At 46.2% G+C, this 17,741-nt stretch overlaps 1 protein-coding gene across 1 annotated transcript; it reads right to left on the bottom strand.

Moving 5' to 3' along the window:
- Nucleotides 1-5,770: 5,770 nt before the first annotated feature.
- zfp64 (ZFP64 zinc finger protein) lies at nucleotides 5,771-17,086 on the bottom strand. Its single transcript, XM_018089299.2, has 6 exons — nucleotides 16,916-17,086; nucleotides 9,656-9,889; nucleotides 9,179-9,337; nucleotides 8,812-8,874; nucleotides 7,539-7,790; nucleotides 5,771-7,363 (listed from the first exon to the last, which is right to left on the bottom strand). Exons 1-6 carry the CDS (start codon nucleotides 16,956-16,958, stop codon nucleotides 6,129-6,131), a joined length of 1,986 nt encoding a protein of 661 aa, XP_017944788.1. The 5' UTR covers nucleotides 16,959-17,086; the 3' UTR covers nucleotides 5,771-6,128.
- Nucleotides 17,087-17,741: the final 655 nt, after the last annotated feature.

Here is a 17,741-nt window from a genome sequence, read left to right as displayed (position 1 = left end):
GATTCACTTCCCTACACTGCTCCGTATGCCTGCGCTGAAAACTACAGTATCTTCTCAGTGAAGCCACACAAAGCGGAACGGAACATATGTCTGCCCCAAAACATCTGCTTTTGCATTTAACAGTCGGACCCATGCACCCCTGCGCGTGCCGGCACTGGATACTGTCATTTTCAGTGCAGGCACATGGAGCAGCATAGGGAAAAATGCAGGGCTGAGAGAAGCGGATCTACGCTCTGTGTGTCCTTGCCCTAAGGTACTATTCATACTTTTAGGCTACACTGTTTGTATATAGTGGCCCTACTCCCCACTGGGACCCAAACAAGTGAACTAGGAAGGCCAGTTAGGGGGAGATTTGGGGTGAGTGCTTATTTGTGCCCTGGGTACCCCTGGAACTATAGCAGGGTGACAGTTACCCCAATGTTTCTATATATCTGTAACCTTGTTATGGGCTAAGGGGGCCCAGCCTGAAGGCCAGTTAGGGTGAGATTTGGGGTGAGTGCTTATTTGTGCCCTGGGTACCCCTGGAACTATAGTAGGGTGACTGTTACCCCAATGTTTCTATATATCTGTAACCTTGTTATGAGCTAAGGGGGCCCAGCCTGAAGGCCAGTTAGGGGGGATTTGGGGTGAGTGCTTATTTGTGCCCTGGGTACCCCTGGAACTATAGCAGGGTGACTGTTACCCCAATGTTTCTATATATCTGTAACCTTGTTATGAGCTAAGGGGGCCCAGCCTGAAGGCCAGTTAGGGGGGGATTTGGGGTGAGTGCTTATTTGTGCCCTGGGTACCCCTGGAACTATAGCAGGGTGACTGTTACCCCAATGTTTCTATATATCTGTAACCTTGTTATGAGCTAACGGGGCCCAGCCTGAAGGGCAGTTAGGGGGAGATTTGGGGTGAGTGCTTATTTGTGCCCTGGGTACCCCTGGAACTATAGCAGGGTGACTGTTACGCCAATGTTTCTATATATCTGTAACCTTGTTATAAGCTAAGGGGGCCCAGCCTGAAGGCCAGTTAGGGGGAGATTTAGGGTGAGTGCTTATTTGTGCCCTGGGTACCCCTGGAACTATAGCAGGGTGACTGTTACCCCAATGTTTCTATATATCTGTAACCTTGTTATGGGCTAAGGGGGCCCAGCCTGAAGGCCAGTTAGGGGGGGATTTGGGGTGAGTGCTTATTTGTGCCCTGGGTACCCCTGGAACTATAGCAGGGTGACTGTTACCCCAATGTTTCTATATATCTGTAACCTTGTTATGGGCTAAGGGGGCCCAGCCTGAAGGCCAGTTAGGGGGGATTTGGGGTGAGTGCTTATTTGTGCCCTGGGTACCCCTGGAACTATAGCAGGGTGACTGATACCCCAATGTTTCTATATATCTGTAACCTTGTTATGAGCTAAGGGGGCCCAGCCTGAAGGCCAGTTAGGGGGGGATTTGGGGTGAGTGCTTATTTGTGCCCTGGGTACCCCTGGAACTATAGCAGGGTGACTGTTACCCAAATGTTTCTATATATCTGTAACCTTGTTAGCTAGAGGGGCTATTCAAATATATAATTAGCTCGTGGGACAGTTAATATTCTGGCAGCCTTATGCAGACAATTTCACACCCTCATGAAAAACACCCCCCATTTAGTGATGAGTGAATTTTTTCAGCAGGCATGGATTCGCAGCCAATTTCCGCATTTCGTCACTGGCAAATTGTTTCGTGCAACTTCCGTGAAAATTCGCCACACTACATGTGGAAAGCTGGAAAGCACAGATTTACTTTATCTGATGCCACTTCAGAGTCACTGTTGTAGCGCAATTGTTAGGGGCTGATTTACTAACCCACAAATTCGAATCCGAATTGGAAAAATTCCGATTGGAAAACGAACATTTTGCGACTTTTTCGTACTTTTTGCGATTTTTTTGGCGCCTTTACGACTTTTCGGAAATTATCGCAACTTTTTCGTTACCAATACGATTTGCGCGAAAAAACGCGAGTTTTTTTGTAGCCATTCCGAAAGTTGCGATTTTTTCGTAGCGTTAAAACTTGCTCGAAAAGTTGCGCTTTTTTCGTAGCGTTAAAACTTAAAAGGCGCAACGTTTTGCGCAAGTTTTAACACTACGAAAAAATTGCAACTTTTTGCGCAAGTTTTAACGCTACGAAAAAATCGCAACTTTCGGAATGGCTACGAAAAACTTGCGTTTTTCCGCAAAAATCGTATTGGTAACGAAAAAGTCGCGATAATTTTCCGAAAAAATCGCAAAATACCGATCATTACGAAAAAAACGCAATCGGACGCATTCGGCCCGTTCGTGAGTAAGTAAATGGGCCCCTTAGTATTGCTGCATCCCAGTTCTGCAGTTCAAAAATATACTGGCATGTTAACTGGCACCTGATGAAATTGTCTTTGTATTGAAGGGAAATTAAAGTGTAAGCTCCACTGGGTCAGATGTTCAAAGCTGCATGGGAAATGCATATTCTTCATCAGACAGAGCCCAAACGGTAGTTTTAGAGCTCACTGTCTGTGCTCATCTGTCGTATTAGGAGACATAAGCTTAAGTAATAAAAAGATTTTAAAAAGGAAAAATTTCCATTAGATCCTGAGGACGATGTACCATTTCTTCCTAAACTCCACATGCTGAAATATCAGAAATGTTCCTCTCTATCCCACCTTGGTACTTGGTCTCTTGCGCCATCTGCCTGTAAAACTGGGGAACTGCATCACTAACAGCAACTTTAGTTTTGCTTCTTCATGAAATATATTTATATAACAGGAATTACATTTTCTATCTTTCTTTGAAAAAATAATTCATTGCCCTCAAGGCCATGGTTATGTCCTTACAACTTTCCCATTTCCCCCTATTTTTCTTTTGGACTCTTCCTATGGATAAACTATATTCCCAAAAGTATGTGGACACCCGACAAATTATTGGTATAAGCTATTTAAATCACAGACATAATTTCCATCATCGGTGCCACCACATTATAAAATTAAATTCCTAACAATTTAGTGCCTACTTTGTGGAACAGTTTGGGGAAGGCCCTTTCCTGTTTCAGCACAATAATGTCCCCATACACAAAGCCAGGTCCCTGCAGAATGGGTTTGCTGAGAAGGGAACCTGACGGGCCTGCACAGAACTACAATCTCAACCCAACTGAACCCCTGTGAGATGAACTGGAACCCCAACTATGAGCCAGGCCTGATCCCCAACATCATTGCACAACCTAACTTTGGGGCTGAATGCAACAATGTTCCAACATCTAGTGCAGGGGTGGGCAAACTTTTTGGCTCACGGGCCACATTTACTTACCCCCGGGCCAGGGCGGGCAGGGCCAGGCCAGCGTTACGCCCCCTTAGTCTGTTTAATTCCAGCCCGCCAATGACACCAAGTCTCGCGTGATGAGACTTGGCGTCGTCGGCGGGCCGGATTAAAAAGGCCAAGGGGCCGGATGTGACCCGCGGGCCGTAGTTTGCCCACCCCTGATCTAGTGGGAGCCTTCCCAGAAGCACAGAAGCTGTTATAGCAGCAAAGGGAGGGGTAACTTTGTTAATCCCCTTAATTTGGGAATGAGATGTTGTTCCTTGTCCTACGCTATAGTGTAGCTACATCCATTTACAGTGACTTTTATTCCGTTCTAGGCAACCAGGCAATCCATGTGGCTGAACAGACCACAGAGGTTCCTGCAGAAAGTCTGACTATATCATTGCAAGCTCACCACATATGAGGATGGCAAAGCTGGAGGAGATATGTTCTGTGCAATTCAAGTCATCTGGCCAAAACACACATCAGTTGTGCCAGTAGCCGGGTCCACTTTCGGTTCTGCCTCATAAACTTTGCAAAATCACACTGTACAGACTATATAATGCAAAGAGGTAATATGGCTCATTTAGAAACCTTACTGGATGGAATATTGCTATTCAAACACCCCTTTATATCTTGTAGATGAGATGATATAAAGCCTACCTCACCCAGCTGGCCTGGAGTGGCCTGGTTACCTCAATTGTTTATTTGCTTGAAAACAAGAAGAGCACTTTCCACTGTAAATGGATGAATGTGTGCAGGGTCAACAAGTATCAGAATATAAAGGGATAACGACCAATCCATTAAGCTGCACCTCCCCATTTCAAATCAATGAGTCCTAAGTCTTTGGGCTTCACAAAATATAGTTCTAGCCGCACCTCAAGGCTAAGCCTTTTGCCGTAAATATATAGAGCTTTTTGCTCTTCAATGAGACGTCTGCCTAGCCAATAATTTTAATTTGTAGGGACATACTTAATTTTTAACTTATTCAATACAGTTTATATTTTGATATAGAACACATCTTTTGCTCCATGATGTGGAATGGGGAGCTGCAGCTTACTTTGTCATTTTTTCTCCTTTTCTTTTGTATGCCCATTTTCTTCAAAACTTCATCTCATTGCTTGGAACTTTCTTCCAGTCACTTCTTACCCATTCAAGCTTCATTCCATCAATAACTAAAAGTTCTGCCCCCACTAATGCTATGATTCACAAGCTTCCTAATGGGGCATCCCAAATCTGTTTTCATCAGGCAAACTACAGACTATATATCAGAGTGTCCTAATAGACATACATTTATTTTTAATCTTTGGAATACCTTACTTGGTATAGACCTTGGAGCTTATGGGTTTTACAACATTGCTACTCCCATGTCATTACCAGAGCCACAAACTCCAGCAGTTGCCATCCATCCACGTAACGCATGACTTTGTTTCCTTATACATATTTCATTATTTACACTATATATTTACACAAATATTGAGACACCTGCCTGTCCAACACCTCATTTCCAGTGCAAGGGGATTAATATAAAGTTGATCCCCCTTTGCTGCTATAACAGCCCCTGTGCTTCTGGGAAGGTTCCCAGTAGATGTTGAGACATTGTTGCTGGGAGTTGCTCCCATTTAGCCCCAAAGTGAGGTTGTGCAATGATTTTGGGGATCAGGCCTGGCTCAAAGTTGGGGTTTCAGTTAATCTCACAGGGGTTCAGTTGGGCTGAGATTAGAGTTGCTTCCATTCAGCCACAAGAGCATTAATGAGGTTGGGCAATGATGTTGGGGGATCAGGCCTGGCTCAAAGTCGAGGTTCTCATTCAACCTACAGGGGTTCAGTTGGGTTGAGGCCAGGGCTCTGCCCAATCCTTTTCACTCCCATCTCAGCAAACCCATTCTGTAGGGACCTGGCTTTGTGCATGAGGGGTATAGTTGGGCAAAAGCAGGAATGGGCCTTCCCCAAACTGTTCCACAAAATAGAAATGACATTGAATGATGTTGCAGCACTTGTGTCAACACCGATTGGTCTGACCTAAATGGCTAATTCCAACAATTATAAGGGCTGTCCGCATACTTGTGGTTATATAGTGTATGTGACCAATAGTATTTTGGAAGTTAAACAGAACAGTACAATGAGATTAGGTCTCAAAATGCTTTTTTCGTGCTAATTATGAATTTTTAGTCACTGTATAAAACGAGAACTTATTTCAAACCCATCTGATGAACCCATGGCAGTTCTTATTTGAATCTTGGCATGTCACAAATAAGTGCTCATAATCCCAGAAAAAAAGAAGTTTTCAAGGAGCGAAGGAATTAAAAATGCTCATAAACTAAACTGACTTCAAGAAAAGTATGTACATAATATGGCTTTCTAGAAGTAAAGGGGAAGTAAACTCAAGTTGCATGTGTCATTCACTGGCCAGGAAAGCTCACTGCGCTACGCAGGTACACAGCAAAGGCAACCGCACCACTTTGTACAGGTATTGCAACGTCAGTGTACAAGCAGGTTGATCAAAATTTATTCAGATTTTCCAGCAGATGATCCAAACCTGGCCCTACACCAAAAAGTCATTTATATACACACACTTCTATGAAACTATATATACATATATACACACATACACATCTCAATGCTGTATGAAATTCTAATAATAGCTACCCTGTATACAAGATGTTTTAGAAAAAAAAATTCTGGACTACTCCACTTCCATCGGAATAATCCGCCGCGGTGCCTACTAGTTCACTAACGGTCCTTGTAAATTGGACGCCGCTATTTCTCATGCATTTCTACATACAGACAGCTGTATGCCAAGGCAAAGGAACATTTTAGTATTCATGGTAATGGGTATAAAGTGTCAGTCTGGTATGGAGTCTGCTGGACACAGAAGAGCAGAATGTGGATCCTCCTGGACAACGATGTAGCTGCGTTTGGGTGTGTTAACAAGGGGAGACGGAGAGAAAACAGGCGACTGGTGAGGCTCCTCCATTCGGATATAGTCTCCTGCATCACTAACAATTGTCACTTCTACGGGCTCCTCCTTTATTATATGAAGATGATCAAGGTCAGAGCACTCATCGATGCTGGAGGCAGACATAAACGCCTCATCGTTAGTCTCTTGGTCGTTGTCTGTACCGCTTTCATCCAGATGGTGTTGGATGGGATTGTTACCGATATCCGGCAAAGCAAGTTTTTGGGCAGCAGAAGGCGATGCTATTAAATTGACCTGACTCAACAGTCTGAGCTGGCTGGTAGCCATGTGGTCTTGGACCTTTGCCATACTGTCTAAAGCTCTAGCAGGCTCGGACGTGGTCTCTGCAGTAGCCCCTTCTATTAGGGGATGGTCGCCCATGAGCTTTACTCCGTCCTGCCCAAAGGGTAGAATCGTAGTGGGGAACTTAATATTCCTTATTGCAATAGTACTGGAACGCGGTGCGCTGGTTGCCAAAGGGATAAAGTCCAGGCCTGAAGCCTTCTGGGCAGCAATGATCTCACTGTGCTGTTTCTTATGACTCCGCAGGGAGTCTTCCCTAACAAAAGACGCATCACAAAGGTCACAATTATATGCTTTCTTAGCCTCCAACTTGGTGCCTTTACGGGACGTGTAATGCCTTGGGGAGTCCCCCTCTTTTCTGTGCAGAGAGCTCTTTCTGGGTTTCACTTGGTCCCCGTGACATTTCTTTATGTGGGTGGTCAAGTTGCTGCGCTGTTTTGTATCAAACTGGCAGAAGCTGCATTTAAAGGGACGGTCTTTAGAGTGAATCCTCTCGTGTACTTTCAGGGCAGCTTTGCTGGAACAGGAGTAGCTGCAATCCGCGCATTTAACCGGCTGCTCCGGGAGGTGGCAGCGTACGTGTTGCCGTAAGTCGGCTTTGCTTCCACACTGGAAATTGCACTCCAAGCACTTGAATGTGGTCTCTGTGTTATGTTTCATCCGGATGTGGGACTTCAAGTTTCCTTTCATGGCGCAGACGAAGTTGCAGAAGTCGCAGCGGAAGGGTTTCTCCCCCGTGTGAACACGCATGTGTCTCTTTAAGTCAGAGTTTATTTTAAATTTAGCGTTGCACAGAATGCACTGGAAGGGAGCGTCACCTAGAGGAGAATAGACAAAATGAATGCCATTATACATACAGAAATTTGCTGGTTTGTATCACTGGGAACATGTGACCATCACAATAGTGACAGGGACAACAATTTACTTTACATTAAGCCTGCATATACTCTGGATTAGCAAAATTAAGTCCAGCTGCCACAAAGTGAGACTGACCTGTGTGCGAGCGTAGGTGCACAGTGAGCTGGCTGGAGTTGCGGCTAGCATACGGACAGATCTGGCATTTAAATGGTCGCTCATTAGTGTGTATTCGCTGGTGCTTGCATAGGCTGCTGCTGTCTGCCGCCCTGTAGTCGCATTCCTTGCACTTGAATGGTTTCTCCCCCGTGTGGGAGCGCATGTGGGTCTTCAGCTTGTCCTTCCTGCTAAAGGCTTTATCACAGGTCGGGCATTTGTGGGGCTTGTCACCTGCACAAAAAGGAAGACAAGTTTTTACTACCTGTATTAGCAGACAATAAACATAGGGGGCAGAGCTGAGTCAGGCAGATTTGACACTCCGTATAAATCAACAGGGCAGCAGAGGATATTATATGCCTAATGGCAGGTGCCTGCAGAGCTTACAATTTACCAGCGGTATTGCCTTGTCATATTCTGTTTTGTACAATCCAGTTTAACGCTCTTGCCATGTAACTGTGCCAAAATGGCAATACTTGGCATTATGCTGTGGCAGGCACCCTGTAGCATTTTATGGCTAGGACAACCCTGTAGCCAACTAGTTAATGGGTTGTTAAATTTAAAAATATTCAACTATTCAAGTACAGCTGGACTTCTCTGCAGTAGAAGAGGACAATGAAGAGTGGTGGCTAGATGCAAAAGGGTGGGTAAGATCTGGGCTTGTTCATCATTAGCCATTTCAGAAGGGCAGAACTAGCCAATATGGAAGAGCAGGGTGCAGGAGACAGTGGCGGAGAAAAAAAGACAATAAATGGGAAGGATGGAAGAATGGCAGCAGGATTAGAGGATGAGGCAAGGGAATTAGAGGTTGCAGAAAGATGATAGTGAAGGGGCAGCAAATGACAAAGAAGATTATAAAGTTGTAGAAGGGCGATAGATGCAGATGACTGAGAGGTCAGTAGGGATGAAGCGGAGTCAGGTAATAGGGCAGAAGGTGCTTACATGAGCCAAGAATGAGTTACATGGCAGAAAGTGAAGGCGAGGCTGAAGATGTCAAAAGGGGCCAAGGATGGTAAATGAGTCAGCCAGTAACAAAAGTCAGGGGCAAACTTTGGGAGATAGGGTAAGATGATGGATAGGGGGCAGGAGAGCATGTATCAGCAGAAGACATGAGACAGAGGGTGGTTTAGGGGTAGGAATAGTAAATTATGTTTCTGGATGGATGAAAAACGAAACAAGGAGGAAATGGAGAGTTGCCTCCCACAATCCATGGCTTCGGCATGGCTGCCCATCACTACCCTGTGATCATAGTTACCCGTGTGAGTCCTTAAGTGGCGCTCCAGATCTTTCAGCCCATACGCGGTCTTGAACTGGCATCCTGCAAAACGATGGGGCAAATATGTAATAAACTGGAGTAAAACTCAACAGAGCAAGATTTCTGTACATTCAATAGGAACGGGATGGTTCTGTGACAGAACAACAGCGCCCTCTAAAGGCCAAGGAACATAAACTCAGCTGCACAAGGCAGAAACAAGGCAACTTCCCAGCAATCCAGGTGTTATACCAGCTTAGAACAATTATTCCACATAACAGAACAATGATTAGTCCTAATTATACTACTGATTTTAACTTGAGTTCCTCCCCAGCACAATACAACCCCCCAATAAAGGGTATATACCTACCAGGGTACGTGCAGCTGTGTTTCCTGCGGGATGAGGACCCAGACACTGTCCTACGGCACTTGATGGGTGGAATGGTGCGTTCTGTAGTCTGGGACTCTGCGTTCTCGCTCGGTAAAAAGGTCTGATATCCGTGCTCAAAGACAAATCCCGGAGCAGAAACTGTACCACAAAAAATAGTTTAAATTTCTTGTTGAGTAAAACAAGTGTCCATCATGATTCCATTTTGGCCAATCAAACTCACCCAACAAATCCCACACAAAGAGACAGTACTAGCCTTCGTTCTGTATGTTTGGCTCCAGGTTTGTGCACCTGATTCAAGCACCAGTAATACATACAAAGTAACAAGGTTTGCTCCATGTGTAGTAACCTATAGCAACCCCAGATATTGGCCAGAACAGAGCCAGAATGTGTCCCTGTCAATTGGTTGCTAAGTGTTGCTACACACAAATCAGCAATTAACCAGCAAGAGGAGATTACCAGCGATGGTTTGAGTCTCAGAAGTGATGGTCCGGGGAGAGGTCTGCGTGGGGGTCCCGGTGTCATTCTGCGGCACAAATTGTACGGCACTCGTGGCGCCATTCCCAGAGTTCAGTTGGCACCCGCTCTGCTTGTGAGCAACAAAAGAGTCCAAATTGGTGAACTGCTGCTTGCACAGGCCGCAGATGTGGATGTCTGTTGTGATTTCAACCAAAACGGCGGCTCCTCCATGAACTGGAATCAGGATGAGAAAGACTAATTGTTATATAGATACAGTGGTGTGAAAAACTATTTGCCCCCTTCCTGATTTCTTATTCTTTTGCATGTTTGTCACACAAAATGTTTCTGATCATCAAAAACCGTTAACTATTAGTCAAAGATAACATAATTGAACACAAAATGCAGTTTTTAAATGAAGGTTTACGTTATTAAGGGAGAAAAAAAACTCCAAATCTACATGGCCCTGTGTGAAAAAGTGATTGCCCCCCTTGTTAAAAAATAACTTAACTGTGGTTTATCAATTTCAATTTTCAATTTCAATATCAATTTCTGTAGTCACCCCCAGGCCTGATTACTGCCACACCTGTTTCAATCAAGAAATCACTTAAATAAGAGCTACCTGACACAGAGAAGTAGACCAAAAGCACCTCAAAAGCTAGACATCATGCCAAGATCCAAAGAAATTCAGGAACAAATGAGAACAAAAGTAATTGAGATCTATCAGTCTGGTAAAGGTTATAAAGCCATTTCTAAAGCTTTGGGACTCCAGCGAACCACAGTGAGAGCCATTATCCACAAATGGCAAAAACATGGAACAGTGGTGAACCTTCCCAGGAGTGGCCGGCCGACCAAAATTACCCCAAGAGCGCAGAGACAACTCATCCGAGAGGCCACAAAAGACCCCAGGACAAAATTAAGGTCAGTGTTCACGACTCCACCATAAGAAAGAGACTGGGCAAAAACGGCCTGCATGGCAGATTTCCAAGGCGCAAACCACTTTTAAGCAAAAAGAACATTAAGGCTCGTCTCAATTTTGCTAAAAAACATCTCAATGATTGCCAAGACTTTTGGGAAAATACCTTGTGGACCGACGAGACAAAAGTTGAACTTTTTGGAAGGTGCGTGTCCCGTTACATCTGGCGTAAAAGTAACACAGCATTTCAGAAAAAGAACATCATACCAACAGTAAAATATGGTGGCAGTAGTGTGATGGTCTGGGGTTGTTTTGCTGCTTCAGGACCTGGAAGGCTTGCTGTGATAGATGGAACCATGAATTCTACTGTCTACCAAAAAATCCTGAAGGAGAATGTCCGGCCATCTGTTCGTCAACTCAAGCTGAAGCGATCTTGGGTGCTGCAGCAGGACAATGACCCAAAACAAACCAGCAAATCCATCTCTGAATGGCTGAAGAAAAACAAAATGAAGACTTTGGAGTGGCCTAGTCAAAGTCCTGACCTGAATCCTATTGAGATGTTGTGGCATGACCTTAAAAAGGCGGTTCATGCTAGAAAACCCTCAAATAAAGCTGAATTACAACAATTCTGCAAAGATGAGTGGGCCAAAATTCCTCCAGAGCGCTGTAAAAGACTTGTTGTAAGTTATCGCAAACGCTTGATTGCAGTTATTGCTGCTAAGGGTGGCCCAACCAGTTATTAGGTTCAGGGGGCAATTACTTTTTCACACAGGGCCATGTAGGTTTGGATTTTTTTTCTCCCTAAATAATAAAAACCCTCATTTAAAAACTGCATTTTGTGTTTACTTGTGTTATCTTTGACTAATAGTTAAATGTGTTTGATGATCAGAAACATTTTGTGTGACAAACATGCAAAAGAATAAGAAATCAGGAAGGGGGCAAATAGTTTTTCACACCACTGTACATACAATGCATCCCAGATAATACATTCCTACCTTACAATCGCCACTAGGTGGGGCTGTTATTCTGTAAGCTGCCCACTTATGCGAGTTTCCTATACAGCCTGTGCTGGGGTGACAGATATTGGCTCTATTCCCCCCTATAGGAACCAAAGGGCCCCGGCCTAGGGCAGTAGATCTAGTTGGGTGCCTATATGGTAAATACAATTTAAATAATAAAGTTAGTGTTACTTTCTTAAGGAAGTGAATAAAGCACAGACTGCTCAGGGGGTGGAGGCCAGGCCTCGGTTACATAGGAGGATAATAATAAAATAATTCACGCTGCAGGGCTGCCATAAATATTTTATCAGCTTTTTTAATTAAAATGGGAGGTCCATTCACACACTCGGAGCTCTACATTACTGATGTCCTGATTCTTTCAATGGAAATGAAAAGTCTATGGCATTATGGGTAAGTCACACAGGGCTGCCTTTTGCATTGCCCATAGCCATGTAATAAGGGTAATTGCGCCTCACTATCACTACCACAATGTATCTGCCCCTTCTTCGGTAAAAAGTTGGTGCAAAGTCATTTTCGCTTGGGGGCAGATTTATCAAAATGTGAGTTTAGAGCTTAAGACATAGAAACTTACCCACATTCTAGTCATTCCTATGGGATTTTGAGAAGCGTATTTATCAAATGTGGAACTAACTCCTAAAATTCCCATAGTATCAAATATAATGTTATGTATTAAGCTCTAAACTTACATTTTAAATCTGCCCCATAGCCTAAGCTGTACTCCAAAAATGTGCCCTTACTTATGGCTTGAGTGGGGGCAAAGTGCAGACAACCTTCTGCTTTGGCACCGGTGGTCACAGTAAATAACCCCTGTATGGGCCAATTTCCGCCACTTATCTGTGCTGGTTACAGGGCGTAGCGGACGAACCCAATACTTCCAGGGAGCTTCTAGTTATCATAGGCAAATACAGAAGTCCACAGGCAATAATCACCCCTGGGTACAGGTCTACCCTTCATGGCTTTTACCTGCTGCCAGCCATACTAACTGTCAGCTAATGTTGAAAACTGCCAATATAAAGTCAGGCACACTAGCATCTCTAGAGGTTAATCTTTTCTAGGGCACCTTAAAGGTCCCCATACAAATTAAGATTCGCTTGCTTGGCGAGATCGCCAAGCGAGCGGATCTTCACCCGATATCCCCACCTATGGGTGGGAGATATTGGGGAGCGTGAAGGCTAATTCGATCGTTTGGCCCTGGGGCCAAACGATCGAATTATATTGGCAGCAATGGGGCAGTCGGTTCGGGGACCGCATCAACGAGCCAATGCGGCCCCCGATCTGACTGAATTTTCTAACCTGGCCGATCGATATCTGGCCAGATATCGGTCAGGCAGGCCCCTCGTTTCTGCCCCTACACGGGCCAATAAGCTGCCGAATCGGTCCAAGGGACCGATATCGGCAGCTACAATTGGCCCGTGTATGGGCACCTTAAGGCTGATGTTGGGGGTGCCTTCTGTTGAAAGCTAGAGGGTGCTGAAAACAGTTTAAGTGCCCCTTCATCAACACCCGTTCCTAAAGGTGGGCGATATCGGGGAGCTTGACGATAAAAAAAAAAAATAATCCGATCATTTGGCCCTGGTGCCAAACGACCGGATTATGTAGGTGGCAATGGGGCAGTCGGTTCAGGGACCACATCAACGAGCCGATGCAGTCCCCAATCCGACTGGATTTTCTAACCTGGCCGATCGAAATCTGGCCAATTTCAGCCCAGATATCGGTCGGGCAGCCCGCTCGTTTCTGCCCCTACACGGGCAGATAAGCTGCCGAGTCGGTCCAAGGGACCGATATCGGCAGCTTCTATCGGCCCGTGTATGGGGACCTTAAGAGCCCACAAGTGCAGGGCTTGAGTAATCCGGTGCCACAGGTTGGATCAGCAATAACTGCAATCACTTCATTCTGCAGTAGGAAAGGTTCAGCCCCAATCGTGCCCCAACTATGCCAGGCTGGGGGAGAAGGGACACTGGAGGCTCCCAGTATAAAAATGTGTGTTTCATAGCGGATGGCTTTTTAGTGGGGGGGACACAATCTCTAGCATTGGAACAAAGCAGCCTGGGACACAGTTCCCTCAGGAGTAAAAGGCAAGAGGTAAAAACTAACTCTCAGCTCTCAACTAATTCTCAGCGCCCAAGGGTGGCATTAGCCTACTGCAGGGATCCCCAGCCTTTTATATACGTGAGCCACATTCAAATGGAAAAGTGTTGGGGAGCAACACAAGCATGGAAAAAGGTCCTGGGGGTGCAAATAAGAGCTATACTTGGCTATTTGGTAGCCACTATGTGGACTGGCAGCCTAGAGAAGGCTTTATGGCTTTCTGCTGGGTTTTAGGCACTTGCCTGCAAGCCAGGAATTCAAAAATAAGCACCTACTTTGATGCCCCTGGGAGCAACATGTTACTCCTGAGCCACTGGTTGGGGATCACTGCCCTACTGGGAGCCATTACATTGTGAGGGTGTCGCCCTGTCAGGCTATATTCCCAGGAGCCCATTCAGAAGCATAAAGGGTGCGCGGCCATAACTTAGCCTGGAAGACAAAGGGTTATCCTCATACAGGTTTTGTTATATATACAGTATAGGACTAAATGGCAGAGGGCGCTGGCATTGAACTCTAAACCATTAAAGTATTATCTGACCCATCCCAGCAGCCGTGCGCGGCAGATAAAGGGTGTAGCAGGCAGAAGTTTGGGGCAGTAATACTGCCAAATGCACAGACACACACTTTCTTCACACCCCTTGTTGTACAACATTACACAACACAGGTTAAATGTTGTCACTGTATCAGTGTGTGTGTGTTTTGTCTTAACTCTCATTCACATTCACACACACATACATACATACAACACATCACAAAAACACACAGTCTGATGGAAGGTGTCCTGACCCAGTGTCTCCCATATAACAGCACACACACACTGACCCAGTGTCTCCCATATAACAGCACACACACACACTGACCCAGTGTATCCCATATAACAGCACCCACACACACTGACCCAGTGTATCCCATATAACAGCACCCACACACACTGACTCAGTGTATCCCATATAACAGCACCCACACACACTGACCCAGTGTCTCCCATATAACAGCACCCCCACACACACACTGTCCCAGTGTCTCCCATATAACAGCACCCACACACACACACTGACCCAGTGTCTCCCATATAACAGCATCCACAGAGACCCAGTGTCTCCCATATAACAGCATCCACAGAGACCCAGTGTCTCCCATATAACAGCACCCAGTGACCCAGTGTCTCCCATATAACAGCACCCAGTGACCCAGTGTCTCCCATATAACAGCACCCACACTGACCCAGTGTCTCCCATATAACAGCACCCAGTGTCTCCCATATAACAGCACCCCCACTGACCCAGTGTCTCCCATATAACAGTACCCAGTGACCCAGTGTCTCCCATATAACAGCACCCAGTGACCCAGTGTCTCCCATATAACAGCACCCAGTGACCCAGTGTCTCCCATATAACAGCACCCACACACACTGACCCAGTGTCTCCCATATAACAGCACCCACACACACTGACCCAGTGTCTCCCATATAACAGCACCCACACACACTGACCCAGTGTCTCCCATATAACAGCACCCACACACACTGACCCAGTGTCTCCCATATAACAGCACCCAGTGACCCAGTGTCTCCCATATAACAGCACCCAGTGTCTCCCATATAACAGAACCCACACACACTGACCCAGTGTCTCCCATATAACAGCACCCACACACACTGACCCAGTGTCTCCCATATAACAGCACCCACACACACTGACCCAGTGTCTCCCATATAACAGCACCCACACACACTGACCCAGTGTCTCCCATATAACAGCACCCACACACACTGACCCAGTGTCTCCCATATAACAGCACCCACACACACTGACCCAGTGTCTCCCATATAACAGCACCCACACACACTGACCCAGTGTCTCCCATATAACAGCACCCACACACACTGACCCAGTGTCTCCCATATAACAGCACCCACACACACTGACCCAGTGTCTCCCATATAACAGCACCCACACACACTGACCCAGTGTCTCCCATATAACAGCACCCACACACACTGACCCAGTGTCTCCCATATAACAGCACCCACACACACTGACCCAGTGTCTCCCATATAACAGCACACACACTGACCCAGTGTCTCCCATATAACAGCACCCACACACACTGACCCAGTGTCTCCCATATAACAGCACCCACACACACTGACCCAGTGTCTCCCATATAACAGCACCCACACACACTGACCCAGTGTCTCCCATATAACAGCACCCAGTGACCCAGTGTCTCCCATATAACAGCACCCAGTGACCCAGTGTCTCCCATATAACAGCACCCACACACACTGACCCAGTGTATCCCATATAACAGCACCCACACACACTGACCCAGTGTCTCCCATATAACAGCACCCAGTGACCCAGTGTCTCCCATATAACAGCACCCAGTGACCCAGTGTATCCCATATAACAGCACCCACACACACTGACCCAGTGTCTCCCATATAACAGCACCCAGTGACCCAGTGTCTCCCATATAACAGCACCCACACACACTGACCCAGTGTATCCCATATAACAGCACCCACACACACTGACCCAGTGTCTCCCATATAACAGCACACACACACACTGACCCAGTGTATCCCATATAACAGCACCCACACACACTGACCCAGTGTATCCCATATAACAGCACCCACACACACTGACCCAGTGTATCCCATATAACAGCACCCCCACACACACACTGACCCAGTGTATCCCATATAACAGCACCCACACACACTGACCCAGTGTCTCCCATATAACAGCACCCAGTGACCCAATGTCTCCCATATAACAGCACCCAGTGACCCAATGTCTCCCATATAACAGCACCCAGTGACCCAGTGTCTCCCATATAACAGCACCCAGTGACCCAGTGTCTCCCATATAACAGCACCCAGTGACCCAGTGTCTCCCATATAACAGCACCCAGTGACCCAGTGTCTCCCATATAACAGCACCCAGTGACCCAATGTCTCCCATATAACAGCACCCAGTGACCCAATGTCTCCCATATAACAGCACCCAGTGACCCAATGTCTCCCATATAACAGCACCCAGTGACCCAATGTCTCCCATATAACAGCACCCACAGAGACCCAGTATAACCCTGCAGCATCAGACACTGCCCCTGCGTCTCCCAGCAACCCCTACACTGTGCTCCAGTGCCTCCCAGTACAATGGGGCTGCTATTCCCGTACACACATTCCGGGGCGGCCCGGGAACCAGCCTGTCCCCTCCCCATACTCACACTGCACTGCGGGGAAGGCCTGGCCGAGCGCTCCGGGGTTCATGGCCGCTCCAGCTGGGGGTTTGTGGGGCCGCTGAAGGCTGTAAGAGGGCGGCGGATGGAGGAAACACCGAGACTTCCGCTAACTAGAGGGCGCCTGGCTCTTTATACCGGGCCGGGAGCCTCCCCCAGTGTATCGGGCTGCCCGCCCCCCCTGCGCATTGTGTATAATCTAGCCCGCCCCCTGTATAGATTATACGCCTGTCTCCCCTGCACATTGTATGTGTTATATTCCTCTGCACATTGCTCATAATCCTGCCTTACCCTGTATAACTCATAACCCCGTCTATACCCTGTATAATGTATAAACCAGCCTGTGCCCTGTATAACAGATATCGTTGTCTGCACATCGCATTGCTCATAATCCTGCCTTACCCTGTATAACTCATAACCCCGCCTATACCCTGTATAATTTATAAACCAGCCTGTGCCCTGTATAACTCATAACCCCGCCCTGTATAATTTATAAACCAGCCTGTACCCTGTATAGCAGATATTGTTGTCTGCACATTGCATTGCTCATAATCCTACCTGTACCCTGTATAACTCATAACCCCGCCTATACCCTGTATAATTTATAAACCAGCCTGTACCCTGTATAGCAGATATCGTTGTCTGCTCATTGCATTGCTCATAATCCTACCTGTACCCTGTATAATTTATCACCCAGCCTTTACCCTGTATAACTCATAATACTGCCTGTACCCTGCATAACTCATAATCCCACCTGTTCCCTGTATACTTTATAATCAAGCCTGTACCTTGTATAACACATAATACAACCTGT

This window comes from Xenopus tropicalis, chromosome 10, assembly GCF_000004195.4.
Source record: "Xenopus tropicalis strain Nigerian chromosome 10, UCB_Xtro_10.0, whole genome shotgun sequence".
NCBI lineage: Eukaryota > Metazoa > Chordata > Amphibia > Anura > Pipidae > Xenopus > Xenopus tropicalis.
The sequence above is the reverse complement of the archived record's forward strand: the minus strand, read 5'-3'. Positions and strand labels throughout refer to the sequence as shown.